The 19,966-nt window shown below is 44.8% G+C and overlaps 1 protein-coding gene across 1 annotated transcript; it reads left to right on the top strand.

The window, feature by feature from the left end:
* The first annotated feature begins 4,605 nt into the window (after positions 1-4,605).
* calcr (calcitonin receptor) lies at positions 4,606-17,497 on the top strand. Its single transcript, XM_067255734.1, has 11 exons — positions 4,606-4,667; positions 5,295-5,405; positions 5,707-5,819; positions 6,176-6,267; positions 9,037-9,163; positions 13,378-13,531; positions 13,994-14,054; positions 14,291-14,357; positions 14,739-14,957; positions 15,518-15,559; positions 17,257-17,497. The coding sequence occupies exons 1-11, from the start codon at positions 4,637-4,639 to the stop codon at positions 17,476-17,478; spliced, it is 1,239 nt and encodes a 412-aa protein (XP_067111835.1). The 5' UTR covers positions 4,606-4,636; the 3' UTR covers positions 17,479-17,497.
* Positions 17,498-19,966: the final 2,469 nt, after the last annotated feature.

The following is a 19,966-nucleotide window of genomic DNA, read 5'->3' as shown; positions in this document are numbered from 1 at the left end:
TGTAAAATAAGTTTAGAAACGATTTTTCTGTTCAAATTCAAATGAATCATAATAACGATTTCCTCTTCATGTTCTTCCCTGCATGTCCACAGGTGTAGTTGTGTGACAGCAGGATGGAGTCGGCTTCTGTTCTTTGTTTGGTCCTGTGCTCTGTACTGGTGAGTTTAACCTTATTTTCCCAGTGCTATAATTGTTCTCATTAATCAGTTATAATGTTGCATCAGAAAGTAATCATTTTCTCACAGTAACATGCAAAGCTTTCATTAATTTGACCAAATGTTGGAGTCAATTGTTTTGGGTCGAGTGATTGTTGAGGCTCAGCAAAAACCTGAAAGATTTATTTCATGCAGTTTATTAATCTGCTCACTGTAATTCCTGTAGTTTGGTAATGAGGAGTTACATGATCTCTGAGCCATGACACTACAGTTCTGGAATTATTGTGTGTGTATGGTCTACATCCTATGACAAAAGATATAACGTGTTATAGAGGCAGTTTTATTGCACTGTTCCGTTTCACGATGCCTGTGTTAGTCAGTTGGTTTGTTATTTTTGAGAAACATCAATCACTGCTAGCTCCAAGCTGATGAGACATCGACTAATGTTGCATTTTCCAATGAGGGAGCTTTTAACGATGTCATGATAATAAATGTGTCTGAATCTGCCTGTTTCTGTTGTGTTGGTGGGAATGTTACAAGGACGTTGTAACATGGTGGATTATGCCTGACTGAATGCACTTCCCTCACATCATTGAGGTTACTGTGTGGGTAGGGTGTGGTCATGCTGGCTGCGGATCTAATGCAGTGACCTGGGTTTGATTTTGTCTCCGGGCATTTCTGCATTTCTGTCTTCCCTTCTCTCTCTCCTCTTCATTTCTTGTCTCTGTTCAATAAAGCAAAAAATAAAAGACCCCCAAAAACATTCTTAGAAAAGAATAATGTTCTGTTACTGGCACCTTCTCTGCGTTTATAAACCGTTATTGTGCTTTATGCGTTTCCCATCGCGGCTGTAAAGTCTCCATTCCTCCAAGCAGCTGTTGGGACAGCGTGGACTGACCTAATCTCCTGGGGCTGACCGCGTCAGAAACTAAAACAACACCTGTTGTTTGGTTTCTTCCGCTCAGGTCGAGTCCTCTGAAAGTGGTGGTGGCCTAGTGGTCGTATGTATGACGTCATTTACTTCAATGTTTGGAGTGACATCATATGTACGGCTGCTAAACTGCTACATGGGACAGCATCGGCACCAACACGCTCCCCGAACAAACTCGATCCATCCCACTGAGGTGTTTGTGTCTTATTGACCTTTTTAGAGATTGTGCGACTCTAAAGGGTCATGTCGGAACAATTCGCCGGGAGAGTTAAGTGGAAAGCAGCACGCGCCTCCTGCATTCTCTACGGAAACGCGTCCCAGTGGAGAAAGAGGGAGAGAGAGAAGAGGAAAGTGATATCGGCAATTAAACAAAGGAAGAAGAGCGTTAGAACCAGTTCCAGGACAATCTCTCTGAGCATTTATGTTAATATTCATGCAGAATTAATGAAAAGTGAAGCGGCTGAAAGGACCGAGCCAAGTGGCTTCCTTTTCTCAGAAGAAGCAGCGCGATGAGTCATCCTGGAGTAGCGACGCCCGACAAAGATGCTGTTTGAATTTTTATTCTATCCTCGTCTTTGTGGGCGAGGGCCATTATAACGATAAGCTGCTCAACACACACAAAGGCGGCCTAGTTCAGCCTCTTCATGAACCACAATGATAGGGCAGGAGAAGTGCTTTCACGCTATGAATTCTCAAACAAACTTGTACAGCGTTTGAAGAAATCCAGTTGGTAATTGTGTACCTAAACTGCTAAGCACTTGTTTTATTTTGTGCGCTTGACTGTGTGCTGTATGTGTCCAATCAATTTAGACCATAGTACCTAGCAAATTTCACAGTCAAAACAACAAAGCCTCGTTGTTGATTTCGATAAGCCGTGACGCTACTAGCCAATTCCTCTCAGACCCATCTGAAGTAGCCCCATGAGCAACACGAGAGCCATTCTCGGTGTTGTGTTTTGTCCTGAGCTGAGGTAAGATTGTGGTTGTTGTTTTCACAGACTGAAACAGTGGCCCAACACGATCTCCCTCCAGACACATCACTCAGGCCGGTGTTGACCGCCACAGAGGGCGAGGGCCGCGACACAACGGAGGGTCAATACCGATGTCTGGAGCTGTCGAGCCGAGCACAGACGCACAGCAGGACAGGTGAAGCTCTAATCACATTTCACCTCTTAAAGGAGAGGCTCAGATTGGATTACGCGGAGCTTTTAGAGACAGTAGCGGAGTTGACACTGTAACCTCTGTGTTACAAGTAGGCTAATGTCTTCATTGTTATCCAGAGCGACGTACAAAGAGTGAATCAAGTCTCCCTCGACGGTTATCTTAGTGGTCTGTGGGGGCGTGTCGGTTTTTGAAGCATTTGACTCCAGATCGCAAGGTCGCAGGTTTAAATCCTACCTTGTAATACCCCTTAGTATTACCTGACAGACACGAAGTATGTCTCCAGCAGTCAGGAACATCTTAACTCAGTTAAGGTCATGTGCTTGACAGCTGTCTTAGCAACATGAATCCAGCTCTCTCGGATGTTTCTGATGTTTTAAGACTGAAGTAGCAACATGAATACAACTCTGGGATGTTTCTCAGGTAGAATGCAGACTTTCCCAACCAGTGTGTTTACGTAGGTAGTATAAGTGGACAGATTCCCCAGAACTTTCTCTTCTGCAGGTGTGTATTGTGGGCGAGTGTGGGATGGAGAGCTGTGTTGGGAAGACACCCCTGCTGGGACTTACGCTACTCAAACCTGCCCCGGCGACCCAGGTCTGAACTCAACAGGTGAGACCAGACTCCCATCAGTCACTCAGTCCCTCAGGCTCTGATGGTCTCTCTGGAGACCGGCCCTGTGCTCCTTCACAGCTATGAAGAGCCAGAAAGGAAGTTGGGAAAGTTTTCTGGAATAGGTTTTTGATCTAATCCTCCTCGAGAGACACTGATGAACGATCCAATCTGTGGAGGGTGGGTAGTGGAGGATAGGAGCGGTGGGGAGCTGACAGGAGATGATGGTGTGGACGCCTGGGTCCTCCTGTGCAGCACCAGGAGACGAAGCTGAAATAATCACCTCATCCAGACTCACCCCAGAGACCTCTTTAGCTCGGCGGGCTAACAAGGGTGCTGTTTGGGTACATCCAGGTTGGAAGCCTGGACACATTTTCAGCGGAATGAAACTGGGATTGAGGGGAATCGTCAGTTGATCCTGGCTGTGAGAGTGGGGTTAGTGTGAGCAGAGTGGGACCGAGATGCAGAATAGGGGATTATCTTTTAGGAGAGGATGGAGAGCTGGGTTAGGCTGGTTTGTGATGGGAACAAGGGGATCTCACTTGGGTCTCGTTGCTTCGTCTGTCTGCAGCCAACACTATAACTCTGGGTTAAACTCAGCTCTTGTTGCGGAAAGAAATTGCACGTTAAATCAACTTGAAAACCTCTGCCGATTCTTTTCCCACTGCTAATGAACTTCCGAGGCTTCATAAATACCCATTTCTCATAACCTCTTTACCACAACTAGATAAACGCCTGGTGTATAAATGCTTTAAACAAATTACATTTAGTTAAAAAGAGGTTTATGGTGCGCTTGACACTGAACAAGATGGTAAAGCCAGTTGTATTGTTTATATTTTATAAATGTTCTGCATTTATCCGGCACTTTTACCTCTCATACAGCATGGAGACTTAGTCAGCTTATGGAAGTTAATGAGGTATTTATAAGTCTCCCCAGAGGCAAGCCGTTTTGCTGCAGTTATCAGACAGTAGAGAAATACCATCATCGTGTCCAGCCTTGATTAGCCAACTGATGGATTCCTCAGGTACTAGCAGACATTACTCAGAGCTGAAATGACATCGCTAACAATTACCTCTGACATTCTTTCCTTTTCTTTTTTCCCCCCTGAAAGTGTCAAAATATTGTGATGAATCTGGTAATTGGGTCCAGAGTCCCGCCATTAATAAGACCTGGTCTGATTGTCAGGCGCTCTCCAAGGACAAATTTAAGGTAATTGGAGATTGATTGGTTTCCTGTGATTAACGGACCAACAGAAGCTGAGAGAGTTGTGGAGTACAGCCAGACAGATGCTCATCTGGACTGTGGACACTGTGTATGTCGTCTGTACTTGTTGTCATATGTACATTTAAATATATGTATTAATATCAATGATTACGATATAACAAAAGTTTGTTCAATAGCTAGGATGAAAATGTAAAAACCTTAATATATTATAGCAGAGATGTGGCTATTGAACAAACTTCAAATATTGTAATCATTGATATCAATACATATATTTAGATGTACATATGACATATAAAAAAAAGGATTTGTAGATTAAAAGTATATAGATATGTAAATATGTCCACATTCTTGTTTGATGTTACATGAAAACGTTCTGATGTGTTTAGATGTTTAGTTCGTCTCCCTCTCGTGTTTGTGTGCGTCTCAGGTGGGCACGACCCAGGGAGTTTCGAACCCTGAGCCCACCTTGGAGAGCAGGGTCAGTCCCATGGCCACCCAGAAAGAGGAGGAGAGGAAGAAGATCATCGATGGACAGTACAAGTGCTTTGAGAAGATGCACAGAGACCAGCCTTACAACAGATCAGGTAGTGAACACTCTTACTGTGTCTTAGTGGCACATCTAATTCAAGCTAAGAAATGTTATACTTAAAGGACAGGCCATCTGAAGGTCAACATAGAAGTGTGTTTAGTGGACAGTTGTGCCGTCACCAGGTCTTGAACTGGGTATGTTTGGTGTGTTGGTGGGGCAGGTGTGTACTGTAACAGGTGTGTTGGTGGGGCAGGTGTGTACTGTAACAGGTGTGTTGGTGGGGCAGGTGTGTACTGTAACAGGTTTGTTGGTGGGGCAGGTGTGTACTGTAACAGGTTTGTTGGTGGGGCAGGTGTGTACTGTAACAGGTGTGTTGGTGGGGCAGGTGTGTACTGTAACAGGTTTGTTGGTGGGGCAGGTGTGTACTGTAACAGGTGTGTTGGTGGGGCAGGTGTGTACTTTAACAGGTGTGTTGGTGGGGCAGGTGTGTACTGTAACAGGTGTGTTGGTGGGGCAGGTGTGTACTGTAACAGGTGTGTTGGTGGGGCAGGTGTGTACTGTAACAGGTGTGTTGGTGGGGCAGGTGTGTACTGTAACAGGTGTGTTGGTGGGGCAGGTGTGTACTGTAACAGGTGTGTTGGTGGGGCAGGTGTGTACTGTAACAGGTGTGTTGGTGGGGCAGGTGTGTACTGTAACAGGACCTGGGATGGCTGGCTCTGCTGGGACGACACCCCTTCTGGTACCTTCACTTCTCAACACTGCCCCAACTACTTCAGAGACTTCGACACCACAGGTAACGAGAAGGAATACCCCACCCCCACCCCCACCCCCCACCCCTTTATCCCGCCTCATCCTACGAACCTGGGCAGGCCCTCTTAAGGCTTGTTAACTCCTCATGAGAAATTCAGCACTTAGCTCCAACATTAGACTACATTAAAAGAGGATTCAGGTTCTAAATATTCATACGTGAAATTGAATTATTCATCTCTTCAAATGGAGGAGCCGCAGGGAGCTCTGCAAGAGGGTTTTGAAGTTGGAGCGCCTCTCTTAACGTGTGTCTCTCCCGGGATCGCACGTTTCTTTCTGTACGTCAGAAAAGGTGACCAAGTTTTGCGGAGAGAATGGTCAATGGTTCCGGCACCCTGAGAGCAATAGGACCTGGTCAAACTACACCCTCTGTAACTCAGGAACCAAATACAAGCTGAAGGTGAGGAGACGTCAAACCCAGCTGGGACTGTGTGCGTGGATGACAGGGGATTAGGTTTTCAAATGTGGGTGGGTCAGGTTTTGACAACTGAGGATGCGGCTGTTAAACATAATTTTATTTTCTTCTTTTATAAGTGTGTATGGGGTGGGGGTGGGGGGGACAGATTTGCTGTTTTCGTGTTAAATGAAACGCCCCTGGTTCATGAGTTACTACTAAGTCTGAAAACACCAAAAGGATTAGAAACTACAAAGTCTGTCTTCTGAAAATGTGCCGTGCCAGTGAGGACAGATGACAAGGAGATGACAGGTTGTGTGAGTACCCTCCTGGTGTTCATGTGGTTCTCTGTTTCCTCTCAGATGGCGTATATTCTCTTCTACATGGCCATCGTGGGTCACGCCTTGTCCATCGCCTCCCTGCTCATCTCTCTGGTCATATTCTTCTACTTCAGGTATTACTCCTTTACTCCTTTGAGCCAGAGTCTGTATTCCTGTTGTGTCTTCAAAACATCTGATTTCCATGTTGTTATATACAGCTAATGGACATTTGTGTAGTACAGTGCCGTACGAGGCTCTGAAAGTGGCGTGCTAGCTGTTTGGCATACTGCAGTGGTTCTAGTGTTTCCTGTCCCGTGGGATCTGCCATGTCTAGATGCAGTGATGTCACTTCCTGTGCCGTGGGATCTGCCATGTCTAGATGCAGTGATGTCACTTCCTGTGCCGTGGGATCTGCCATGTCTAGATGCAGTGATGTCACTTCCTGTGCCGTGGGATCTGCCATGTCTAGATGCAGTGACGTCACTTCCTTGTGGTTTTGGTGTCCTCAATTTCATGCCAACTTAGTTTGCCACATAACCACTTTCTCGGCAGAGTCATTTCACAGGGTTCTGTGTGAGGTCAAGACCTTTGAGTCATCGGATCTTTAGCGTGCACTCTGAAAACAGCGCAGCTAATTGGAAACAGTGCAAAGCGAAGGAGTGATGAGGTGAGCAGGGAAGGAGCGATGAGGTGAGCAGGGAAGGAGCGATGAGGTGAGCAGGGAAGGGAAGGAGCGATGAGGTGAGCAGGGAAGGAGCGATGAGGTGAGCAGGGAGTTCATGTTCAGCGTCACAGGAGTAGAAGAGGTGTGTGAGAGCCAGGCCTGACCTGCAGGATGAGAATATGACCGTGTTTTAAAGAGATATTAGATCATATAATGGATATCAAACCTTCTCATGTCATTTTTATCCACAGCGACTGTATACCAGCAAGATTTAGATTTATATTGAGTCCATATTGGTTTGAAACAAGATACACAAAAAAAAAACTTTTTATGCACCATTATGTTTTTTGAGGGGAAAGTTCATGTTTGGCAAAGTAATCTGATCTGCAATTGGAGATATTTTAATGTGTTTAAGAATCCCGTGGATTCAGCAATGCTCGGGTCAACTGTTCTCCAAAGCAGCTGTTGACCACAAGAAGACGAGCTGGGAAAAATTTGAATTTCCTGCGAATGTTCTACCTGCTAAATACAGCCAGGACAGCCCCTGCAGTATCAAGCGTGCACATCTCAGTAGCTACTTAATCATTTTACTCAAACTTAAAGTTGTTTTGTGACTGGATGATATATTTAAGCGTTTAATAGTATATAAAATATAACACAGCAACGACTACAGACGAGTCAGGATCTCAATTACAGTTTATTTTAATGGTCAAAGCAATGATTTGAGAATATTCAGTATTTATAGTCAGGTCTCTTAAAAATTCTAAGTCTTAATGTGGTTTTACATGTTCCAGATGTGAAGTTCACAATGGTATTTGACAGGGTACAGCTGCACTATCCTTATTTATGGGCTCACTTCAGCAATGCCAGAATTCCCTGATAAAAATACTCCGGCTAGCTGTAAAAATATAAATAAAATTTGAGCTAAAAAGGTTTAATCTAAAAAGCTTAGCATTTTTAAAATGTGTACCATGAAACAGTATCGTGTTGTGGATGTGAGTGATTCGACAGTATGATTACATCCTGTCTTTGTATGACGGTAGCATTTCCTTAGAATGTCAGAATGTCTACTGAATTCCATGTGATGTTTTGAGAACGAGTGTGTTCTAATGGTAAATACACAGAGAAACCTTCTATGGTTTAGTCTGTTTTATCTGTCTCTGCATACAGTAAGACAAGTTGATAAGTGCTCTCAAATTACCATGAGGGATCTGGGAATCCTTTCCAACACTCTTGCTAAGTTGTCATTTAGCAAGCTATAATCAAAAGATTTAGAGGGAAGATTGCCACATTAGTTTCCTAATGATGAAAAAAGAATTACCGAAAGTGTTCAGACAGAAAACACTGATTTGGCAAGTTATTTTCTCTCAATTACTCCAGTAAACACTGTTCAAGCTTTCCTTAATTGCTTGTTTTAGTAGAGTGTGGTTGCCATGAAATTTAAAGCATTAGTTTGCTAACCAATAATTTTAATTTCACAAACTCATCTTTATGTAGATGTGGCCTTTTGATTTTCTGAAACCCTTTTCACAGATGAGTTCATGACTCACTATGCATCTCAGACTGGATACACTGCCGAATCTTCAGTGAGCTTACCAGAAAGTTAGACAAGCTCTTAGCTAATCTTCATGTAATGTTTATTCATAACTTTCATCTTTATCTCAGACATCAATAATATATAAATCCTGGTGATGTTTAACAAACTATTTTGTGTTTAACAAACTGTGTGTTTTTGCAAGTACACAGCATGTCTACATTATACAAGTGGAAACCAACAGGTTTAATCCATTTGACAGAACACTGAACATCTGAATATCTCATCAGGGCATCTGAAGCCAGAGACTTCTTTCCGATAGTTATTTATGGTCCCGGTTACTTCATCAACGACTGCCAAGTCTTGTTTGTGGAATGAAATATGTTGATGTTTGCTAAATGCAGTATTTTTCATCTTGATTATTCATTATTTGACATATTTGTTACATTCCTCATTTAAAATGAGTTTAGCGTTCATTTCTCACAAATATCACATTTTGTACATTTGGAAATTGATCTTCGACAATATACGGGTCATATAGTCTCCATAGGTTTTCCATACACTTCAGTAACGTATTTAATGTCACCCACTACTGCTACAGATAGTTTCAACATTTTAAATTCACATATTTGATGCTCGTGCTTACAGTAAATGCTTTTCATCTCTGATTAACAAATGTTGTTTTTGTTGGTTGTTCTCTGCCAGGAGTCTGAGCTGCCAGCGTATCACGTTACACAAGAACCTGTTCTGTTCCTACGTTCTGAACTCAGCCCTCACACTCATCTCCCTGATTGCTGTGGTCAACAACCCCGAAGTGGTGCACAGGAACCCTGTAAGTCACATCTACAGCAGGCAGTCTCCAGGACTCAGGTCTATTAACCCTTGTGCTGCCTTCGGGTCACACGACCCAAAGGTTCATAACGAACCATCGTTGTGTTTACCCAGTTTTACCCAATACAAAAACAAATAAAAATATATTTTTTAACCTTTGCAATGTGGGGGGTCTGAGACAGCCCAACGGTTAAAAGAAAATGCTTCACTTTGTTTTTGTATGAGGTAAATTTGTCGCAATACGACGGTGGGTCACACGGCTGATGGGTCAGAATGACCCGAAGATAACACAAGGGTTAAAAGAATCGAGTCTATTAAAACCTCACGGAATAGTCTTTTTTTTTTTATGCGTGCTATTGAATGATACAGGGTGTATTTTCACACTGGGTTACATATCTTCCTTCGTAAAAAGAGTAAATACATTTATATAAAGACATAAAACCGCCTCTGCGGAAAATATAACAGGTTCAAACGAGTTATTCGATAACCTGCTCACCGGAAGAAAAGCATGTGATAGCCTACACTTTGAAGAAGCACTGTGAGTACATGCTGTGGAGGACTCAGTCACTGCGGTAGTGCCAGAAGAGGCTGTTCACTTCACCAGCCTGAATCTGTAACGGTGTCTCTGTCTGAGATCTCACACATCATCCTGTCAGGGGTTTGAAGCTCCGCCAGTTGGGCCTTGGAAGGTGAATTTCAGATGTGAATTCTTTGTGTCTGGAGGGCTATTAAGGTGATAAATCTATCGGGGAGGAATGCTGTGCTATCAGGGATCATTCCTACTGTGTATGAAGTGTTGCGTTTAAGAGAACTTTTATTGCATCTACCTACAAAAGGAAATGGTCTGAAAACAACTGATGGAGTTTTACCTGCTACATGGTCCTAACTACAGACTCAGCCACTGAGCGAATGTCTTTTTCCACCTCTAAAGACAAAAAAAAACAAAAAATCATGTGTTTCTTATTTATCCAGAGAGACACAGGGAAGAGTGGCAGGAAATTCCGTCCTTCAAAAATGTATAAAGGAGGGATCCACCTCGAGTCACAGATGAGGTCATGACGTGCTGCGGCTGCATTTGTCCAAAAAAAAATCAGAACGCAAGAAAGAACCCTTTCCAAGAAAGAGAAATCGTGTTGCCAAAGCAGAGGCCTTTGTTTTCTTGTCTAGAACAAACCGCTAATGGTCAGAGCGCACGGGCAAAGCCTCATGGCTGCGTCTGTTAAAGCAGAGTGGGAGCTAGTAACGTAAGATCCCATTATCAAGAGCTCTGTTGCAGACACATCGTCTGTTTCAAGTTGTTTTTCTCTGCCAGACACAGAGAGAGGCTCTGGATGTCTGGGTTTGATATCCAGCTCTGTGCTCCTGTCTCCGTACCTTCACGTTCCCGCGTGGGGAACAGGCCCGAGCAATAATCCACCTGGCTCGCGCCCGAGCAGGGTGTTTACTCAGATCTCCCGACTCAACGTGTCCAAAAACTCTTGGGTGACTGACGGCTCGCACAACCGCTATGAAGACTGGGTTCCAGCACGGTGTCCCAGTGGAATTGAATTCGCCCCAATCTGTCTGAAGCTGGTTTGTGAGGACGGTGTTGTAGAAAGGCAGAATGTTTTGGTTTCTGTGTGGTCTTTGACACATCAAATCAAAATCAAAATGTATTTGTATAGCCCTTTTTACAAGCAATGTCACAGAGGGCTTCACATACACCCATAGAACTGCACCTCAACCAACCTAAACCCTCAAGGAAGACAAGAAAAACTCCCAGAAAAACTCACTAGTGGAGAAAAATTGAAGAAACCTTGGGAGGAGCAATTCAATGAGGGATCCCCTCCTCCAGAGACGGTTGGTGAAAGAGAGGAGCAGAACACAGGCTAAACATAGTCCTACATCATGGAAGTGTCAATGGGTGTTGAAACACCAAAATCCAGTGTTCAACTTGGCTCGGAGTTGATAAATGTTGGTTTAAGGAGAGGTAGCCACAGGGCTGGGGACTGTGATCGGCGGTGATAGGTGGATAAGGAAAGGGACCAGGAACTCGCTGTTGTCCGTCAGGGAGACCGAAGTCCACTTGGCGACTAGATCCAGCTTTGGCAGACTACCACAAATCAATGTCCACTGGCGACCAGATCCAGCGTTGGCAGACTGATGACCAGGCAGATGCTGACAGCTCAAACCCCCCACACCACAGGGGATGTGTGGAGGGGGGACAGAGAGACGAGAGCAGGAATTAAAGAATTCCAGAAGCAACTAACAGTTACAGTATTATTAGAACGAGGTCCCCACCGGTCAAGTGTGGATTAGTGCAGCAATTTAGCAGACCAAAAAAGGGTATTTGATGCAGCCCTAGACGCTAAGACACATGAAGTGTTGCATGTTGGTAGTTGCATCAGTGGTTGCTGCAAACAAGGTCATTACGACCAGGGCTCGGACACAACAAAAAAAACACACAAAAAAACCCCACCGTGGTTGAATTTTGCTCGTGTCTTTTGGAGAACATGTTGAAACGCTTCTGTGAGGATGATTTAGGAGTGATTCAGTCTGCTGGGAGAATAGGCTTAATGTAGAACAAGAACTCTTTCTGTTCCCAGTGAGAACGTAGACCCACTGGTGGGCCAGACCCTGGCTGAAGCGGTCCCTGGTGTCTGGGCCTGGGAGAGGGGAGGATCGTGAGATGCAGAACCAGAATGGCCCACGTTGGGTGACTTCCAGTACAGTCTCAGTTTCAATGGATGTACTGAAGGGTGCATTTTTTTTTTTAGAAAAAACAAGGAGGTAAAATAAATGAAGGTTTGAATGAGCAAACATGTCTTGCAGAAAACATGGAGCAGAAGAGTCATGGGTTTGGTCCAGTCAGACGGAGGGAATAGGTCAGATTGAGGCCTTTAGGCTGGGTGTCCATATTCCAACATCGAGTCAAACGGTGTCTTTTTCTGAACGCCAGTTGTTCTATGCGTCGCAAAGAGAAAAGCGCAGCTCCCCGTCTATTTTTGGAGCGCTCCGGTGCGGCAGTTAATCAACGGAACTTTTCAGAAAGGTGCAGAAGTAGTCTCTGTCGCTCCGTTTGAGCTTGCCAGCCAGTGAACAGTCTGAGAGTTGAAAACGTCCGTTAATGATTCGCTATTAGCTTAAGTTAGCCGTGTATATACTGAATTTGAATATTGTTTTAAACTAGCTAGCGGTCAAAAGCTGATGACGCGCATCGCAGCGTCCCGCCAGCACTTTTCTGACAGAAAAACGACATGGACACGCGCCCAAGGCTTTCCAGTGTTTTTTTCATGTCCAGCATTTATACAGCAGGGATATGGGATTAGTTCAAACCCATTGGCTAACACAATCCTTTCATTAGATCTGCACACATTTACAAAGATAACAGAGTTTGAACATGGAGAAAGCACAGGTCAAGACACGGGACAATACGTTTTTCATAAAATATCTACATTTGTGTGTACCATTTGTTGTTTGAGCCCTTGAAGACATTCAAGTACGTAAGAGTGTAATTTTTATGTTTTTGAAAATGACAACGTCAACAAGAAGAAAATAATAATAATTCTTGAGAAAGATAAAATACAAAAACAAAGATGTTTACTCTAATGGCTTTTAGCATATCTGGCTTGAGGATGTTTGTTTTCCCTGTGGGGTGTGTATGGATTAACATCTTTTTCTCAGACAAGAATAATACCTGCTAATGATTTTGAGTCAGGGACTGGAGTCATGCAGTGCTGACTATTGTGTTTTCTAAATCAAGCTAATATCACACATTTATTAAATCGCATCCAGTGACGCATTTGGATCAAATGCTGTTTTTGTTTTCACCTTCTCCATTAATCAAATGACGTCAGGGTTTTGTCTAAATACAATTTTGAATGAATATTTGTCAAAGGGAACCTTGGCAACAGAAAGAGAGGGTGTTAGACATGACCCTCTGCTCATCTTATTTCATGGGGTAACAGCTTAGTGGTTAGAGAAGGGGTGTAGCTTTCATGATACACGTTCCCACTTTTAGGAAAACAGCTAATCTGTCCCCCTCACTTTCCAATAAGAAAATGAATGAACAGTCCGTCCTCGGTTATTAAACAAATCTCTCCCAACGATATTTGAAACAAACCTCCGCCCCTGGGTTAGAGCATTTGCCGATCTACAGATTGCAGGTTCAAATCCCCCTGCACTGTGAGTCACCTTGCATGAAAGCATCATCTAAGTCTCTGTGTTGTTTTCCAGGTGAGCTGCAAGGTGCTGCATTTCTTCCACATGTACATGCTGGGCTGTAACTACCTGTGGATGTTGTGTGAGGGAATCTACCTGCACACTCTCATCGTGGTGGCCGTGTTCGCAGAGGAGCAACACCTGCACTGGTACTACCTGCTGGGCTGGGGTGAGTCTCTGGTACCTGCTGGGCTGGGGTGAGTCTCTGGTACCTGCTGGGCTGAGTCTCTGGTACCTGCTGGGCTGAGTCTCTGGTACCTGCTGGGCTGGGATGAGTCTCTGGTACCTTCTGGGCTGGGATGAGTCTCTGGTACCTGCTGGGCTGGGCTGAGTCTCTGGTACCTGCTGGGCTGGGATGAGTCTCTGGTACCTGCTGGGCTGGGATGAGTCTCTGGTACCTGCTGGGGTGAGTCTCTGGTACCTGCTGGGCTGAGTCTCTGGTACCTGCTGGGCTGGGCTGAGTCTCTGGTACCTGCTGGGCTGGGATGAGTCTCTGGTACCTGCTGGGCTGGGGTGAGTCGAGTTGACAGCATGATGAAGATATAGAACTAGAAGGACATAGAACCTGATCTGGGTGTGAAGAGGAAACCTAGTTCTCCTAATTCTCTCTGTCTGTTCTCTCTGGTTCTAGGTTTTCCTCTGGTGCCGGCCTCCATCCACGCTGTAGCACGGAAGAAGTACTTTGATGACAAGTAAGATACGACACTGTGCAGGATTTCTCGTGTGAGGGTGTGTGTGTGAGTGTGTCTGTAAGTGTGTGTGAGAGTGTGTGTCTGTGAGTGTGTGTGAGAGAGAGTGTGTATGTGTTTGTGTCTGTGTGGGTGTGTGTGTGTCTGTGAGTGTGTGTCTGTGAGTGTGTGTCTGTGAGTGTGTGTGTGAGTGTTGAACAGCAGTCAGCAGTGTGACGTGGTGTGTTTTTCTCCTGCAGCTGTTGGATGAGTGTGGAGACTCATCTGCTCTATGTGGTTCATGGGCCCATCATGGCTGCCTTACTGGTGAGCCAGCCCTTCTATTACACAGCCCTCTACTCTCTACTTTAATCATATATACATATTTTGGGGCATTTTCCATGCTTGAGGGGGGAGCCTGGTCTGACTTCCTGTGTGTGTGTGTGTGTTTCTCTGTGTGTGTGTGTGTTTCTCTGTGTGTGTGTGTGTTTCTCTGTGTATGTGTGTTTCTGTGTGTGTGTGTGTATGTGTGTTTCTGTGTGTGTGTGTGTCGGATTCTGTGTGTGTGTGTGTGTGTTTCTCTGTGTGTGTGTGTGTGTGTTTGTGTGTGTGTGTGTTTCTCTGTGTGTGTGTGTGTGTGTGTGTGTTTCTCTGTGTGTGTGTGTGTGTTTCTCTGTGTGTGTCGGATTGTGTGTGTGTGTGTGGCAGGTGAACCTGTTCTTCCTGCTGAACATCGTGAGGGTGCTGGTGACCAAGCTCCGGGACACGCACCGTGCAGAGACCAACATGTACATGAAGGCGGTGAGGGCCACCCTCATCCTGGTGCCTCTGCTGGGGATCCAGTTTGTCATCTTTCCCTGGAGGCCAGAGAACCAGCTGGCGGGGGAAGTGTATGATTACATCATGCACATACTGATGCACTACCAGGTACCGTTTACATTTAGCAGTACCAGAGAGCCTCTGGCCTTACAGTCACACATTCCAACAAAAGGATTTATATTTTATAATAATAATATAATCATTTATATATAAATTGCACTTTTATACTGCCACACACAAATACAGAAGACAAAACGATAAATAAATAATTACAACAACAATATATATATTGCCTTCAAACATCTGACCGGAGACAGCGGATGAAAATTACCCTCTCTGGCTAACTCCGGCTCACTTACAGTTTTGCTGTTGATTGGTGTGCATTGTCCCTGCAAAATAAATGAATACAATAAAAAAATAAGACAATATACATGTACAAATTCTTGGGTACCTAACACTTCTGCACAGTACTATATAATTGTATATCATTTATTATTAAATAGTACACAATTGTTTTTACCTTACACTAAGGAGTATCTCTTAAGAAGTCTGTGATAATGGTTATTGTTGTTAGTCGAGGTGTCACATGATGTGAGGTGTCACACGATGTGAGGTGTCACACGATGTGAGGTGTCACACGCACTGAAGTGTTCCTCTTTTGTTTCCAGGGTTTACTGGTGGCAACTATATTCTGCTTCTTCAACGGGGAGGTGAGCGTGTATTCCTTCGACTGCTTTCCTCTTCACTCAACTTCCACTTGAATGTTTCTTCCCAGTTCGTCCCTGATAACAGCTCCTGCAGGGACGTGTCTGTGTTCAGTAGTCAAATGCAAGAACCTCCACAGAGCCCTTAACCTTTAGTAAAGGCCAGCCACCCGGTCTCACGTTGAGGGCTTGACCAGGCTCACCGTGAGACCAGGGGAGGGGGGGGAGGAGACCGGGGGGGGGGGGGGGGGGGGGGGGCTTGTTATGATGACAGTAGCGTGAGACCAGGTTAGCTGGATCTGCAGCCAGCTGTACCACAGGGTCAGACAAGGAGAACCTCAATCTACACTCTGATTCCCTCCAACCAGATCTCCTGCTGTTCTGAAAGAGGAAGGGCATGATTGCTGCAAACCACATATATAATATATATATATTTTTTTAAAGATTTTTATTTTAAACTGCCGTAATTGTGCTGGGGCCAAGAACCTCCGCAGGCTGGTTAATGTAAGGGTGCTTCCACGCTCAGAAACTTCAAAGCTTCGCCAGCTTGTGACCGTGTTACTAGATGTTATTCACCATTTGAGCAGGTCAGGGTGGGTGTGCTAATGACAGGTACAGCTGGCCTGAAGCGTCTACAACCAGATTGGGGGGCGGGGGAGGAGGGAGGGGGGCCTGTCTCTGCATGGGAAGTAAAAAACAACCGGGATAAGAGATCCAGCGAAAAAGGAGAACAGCATTTGAATACACAGCAGGTGGTATCTGGCATTGGCAAACAAAAACACTGCAAATGAACCACAAGCCTTTATCACAGTTCTCCGTGTATTCATGTTTTAAACATAGGGCTTCTCTTTTTTAGGCTCGCAGAGGGCTGAAAAGTGGGTCAATTATTAGATCATGCATGACCAGCCAGATCTCATCAGCGTCATTTTAGTCCTGTAAACAAATTGGACATGTCTGGAGAAAAGAGATCCGCTTTCCAGAAGACAAAAGGAGCATTGACACAAGCTGATGATTTGGAGGGAGGGAGAATGTTTGTTTGGCTGAACTGCATAATGACTGGCTCTGTGAGACATGGGCTTTTGGGATCCAAGTTCATAACAGTGAATGACACAGGGCCCTAACTCCTGTCCACTGTGCTCAAAGCTTCTTTTGTCGGGAGAAGTCAATATGGGTGTGGGGGGGGGGGGAGAACATTCTGTATTTGTGACATTGCGTGAGGTTCCCAGTCCAACTGCACACTTTGTGTTTCCCTTGTTTCAGAAACTCTCTGCTAATCAGCTGCTCAGGTCGCTGGGGTCTTTGTGTGTCTGTGTTTTGGCACCGTTGTTAGGGTCGTGTTGTTGAGGAAATTGAAAGTTCCTACTTCCCAGCCAGTTCTTGTGAAGAAAAACTGTGTCAAACTCGGCTTTCGTTTCCATTTTTAGACGCTCATTCAGAGGGTATCACTTCATCACACAAGATAACGCACCCGCTTCCTCTTCCAAACCTTTGTGGAGCTTCAGAACAGGGTTATCTGGTTTAAATCCTTCTGTACGCTCGCCAGACGGTCCTCAACTCTGAGTCTAATCAGTTGAGGGATATTGAACAGGACTGTCTTGTGCATCCAGTCAGTCCAAGTATGTCTTTAATGCCCTGTGTGTGTGTGTGTGTATGTGTGCTTGCGTGTGTGTCTTTATGTGTGTGTGTGTGTGTGTCTCCGTCAGGTCCAGGCTACCCTGAAGAGGCAGTGGGTGCAGTACAAGGCCCAGTGGGGCCAGCGGAGGAGAGAGCACTGCTCCATGCGCTCCACCTCCTACACTGCCACCTCCATCACCGAGGTGCCTGCCTTCATGTTCCACCACGACTGCAACAACGAACAGCTGAACGGACGCCACAGCGAAGACTCTGAGCTGGTGGCTCTGAAGACTGGAGAGACGTACGCCTGACAGCCAGCAGAGAGCAGGACTGAGACGTCGGAGGTCAGGGGGCAGGAGGGAGAGGTCAGGGAGCAGGGGGGAGAGGTCAGGGAGCAGGGGGGAGAGGTCAGGGAGCAGGAGGGAGAGGGCAGGAGGGAGAGGTCAGTGGGCAGGGGGGAGAGGTCAGGGAGCAGGAGGGAGAGGTCAGGGGGCAGGATGGAGAGGGCAGGGGGGAGAGGTCAGGAGTTTGCCGAGGAGGGCTTGTGAAGGAACCCTCTGAGGTAAAGATCAGTCCCCAGAACCTCAGAACACCACCTGCTGGGTTCAGACCCTAACAGGGAGGAGTAGGTGGAGGAGGAGGTCTCTGGGACGGAAAGGTGGCGTCTGGCGGTCCCATGGCTGCTGAGGAACACTAGAGAGGACAGGGGACCCGGATGCCACCTTCGGGACCTGACCAATCATGACGCTGCTACACACCTGCCTGTGAAGATGACGATGGTCAGGATGATGAAGAGCTGTGTTTTTATTCTCACCTATGCCAAAGGATGTGTTGGCAACCGGTACGAGAGACGTCTTCAGTCTCAACTGATTCAAGCACACAGGTGATCGCTTATGGTGACAGACACACACACACACAGGACCATCAGTGCATCAGCTCTGGAATCCTCTACCTGCTTTCCCTAGTTGTGCTGGAAAGGTTTCACTAAAAGTTGGAGAGGACTTATGTGTTTTCAAACTGAAGTTTTTATTCTTGTAAAAAATACTTGCTGTCTGTCTGGTGAAGGAGCCTCCCCACACCTGTGTGTGTGTGTGTGTCCCAAGTGTGTGTGTGTCCCAAGTGTGTGTGTGTCCCAAGTGTGTGTGTATCCTGCAAGTGTGTGTAGCTGCTCTGCTTGTCCTCGTCCTTCTGTCACGAGGCGTTAGAAAAAAATAAAAACAGGCAGCTCAAAGGATAAAGGTTCCATTATCATGTGCTGCTAAGCAGATGGGTTACGTTCTGCACCTGAGCGGCACCCAGCCACAGATGTGTCGAAAACTAAATAAAGAAGCTGTTTACTTAGATTCAAGGCTTTGTGATTCCACTGGGAATCTTGTACTCATTTTCAGCCCCTTATATTCCAAGCTGTATATTTTTTTAAAGAAAGATTGAATTTCATATGTTCCACTGTTTACTGGACGGGAGAGGGTGGGCTCTGCATGGTTACACCATGGGAGCGTTCAAAGATTTCAGAATGTTTCTCTGCTATAACTATGATATGTATGAATATATAGATGATGTGTAACACTGTTCATGAACTCGTGTCACTACATTCAGTAGCAATGCTGTAGTTGGATACAAACGGGGAGGGGTTCAGTCTTTACGTGTATCCTACAGTGTTGTTGCCACCAGTGTCCTCTCACAGTATTTCATGGTCACAGAGGTTAGGTGTTCCTGATCATCTATATAGAGGTTAGGTGTTCCTGATCATCTATACAGATGTTAGGTGTACCTGATCATCTTTATAGAGGTTAAGTGTTCCTGATCATCTATACAGAGGTTAGGTGTTCCTGATCATCTATACAGAGGTTAGGTGTTCCTGATCATCTATACAGAGGTTAGGTGTTCCTGATCATCTATATAGAGGTTAGGTGTTCCTGATCATCTATACAGAGGTTAGGTGTTCCTGATCATCTATATAGAGGTTAGGTGTTCCTGATCATCTATGTAGAGGTTAGGTGTTCCTGATCATCTATACAGAGGTTAGGTGTTCCTGATCATCTATACAGAGGTTAGGTGTTCCTGATCATCTATATAGAGGTTAGGTGTTCCTGATCATCTATATAGAGGTTAGGTGTTCCTGATCATCTATACAGAGGTTAGGTGTTCCTGATCATCTATATAGAGGTTAGGTGTTCCTGATCATCTATATAGAGGTTAGGTGTTTCTGATCATCTATACAGAGGTTAGGTGTTCCTGATCATCTATATAGAGGTTAGGTGTTCCTGATCATCTATACAGAGGTTAGGTGTTCCTGATCATCTATATAGAGGTTAGGTGTTCCTGATCATCTATATAGAGGTTAGGTGTTCCTGATCATCTCTATAGAGGTTAGGTGTTTCTGATCATCTATACAGAGGTTAGGTGTACCTGATCATCTATATAGAGGTTAGGTGTTCCTGATCATCTATACAGAGGTTAGGTGTTCCTGATCATCTATACAGAGGTTAGGCATTACCTGGTCATCTATACACAGAAAGAATCATGCTACTCATTTTGCACTATATATTTAGATATTTTTGAATCTGAATCGATGAAAGTAACATTTGATTATTCTATTAAATTATATAAAATAAATACAACTTCTACGGTAATGTGTAAAGAAAGTTTTGACAAAATGTTCATTTGATGCGTTGTCATTGTTATTACTTTGCCAGAGACCCTGTTTTGTCTTTTAAAGTAAAACGTTTTAATTTAATCAAGGCTTAAAAAACTAATATTCATGAATTTCTGCCTTGTTGGAATTTGTTTCCAGACATC

This window comes from Osmerus mordax, chromosome 18, assembly GCF_038355195.1.
Source record: "Osmerus mordax isolate fOsmMor3 chromosome 18, fOsmMor3.pri, whole genome shotgun sequence".
In the NCBI taxonomy this organism is placed as follows: domain Eukaryota; kingdom Metazoa; phylum Chordata; class Actinopteri; order Osmeriformes; family Osmeridae; genus Osmerus; species Osmerus mordax.
The sequence above is the reverse complement of the archived record's forward strand: the minus strand, read 5'-3'. Positions and strand labels throughout refer to the sequence as shown.

What these genes read in the sequence shown, in the direction of transcription:
- calcr (XM_067255734.1), top strand. Translation starts at nt 4,637, where the DNA reads ATGCACAGAGACCAGCCTTACAACAGATCAG. An exon ending in CCAGCCTTACAACAGATCAG is followed by an intron (nt 4,668 to 5,294) that starts GTAGTGAACACT and finishes TTGGTGGGGCAG; the next exon opens with GTGTGTACTGTAACAGGACC. An exon ending in CAGAGACTTCGACACCACAG is followed by an intron (nt 5,406 to 5,706) that starts GTAACGAGAAGG and finishes TCTGTACGTCAG; the next exon opens with AAAAGGTGACCAAGTTTTGC.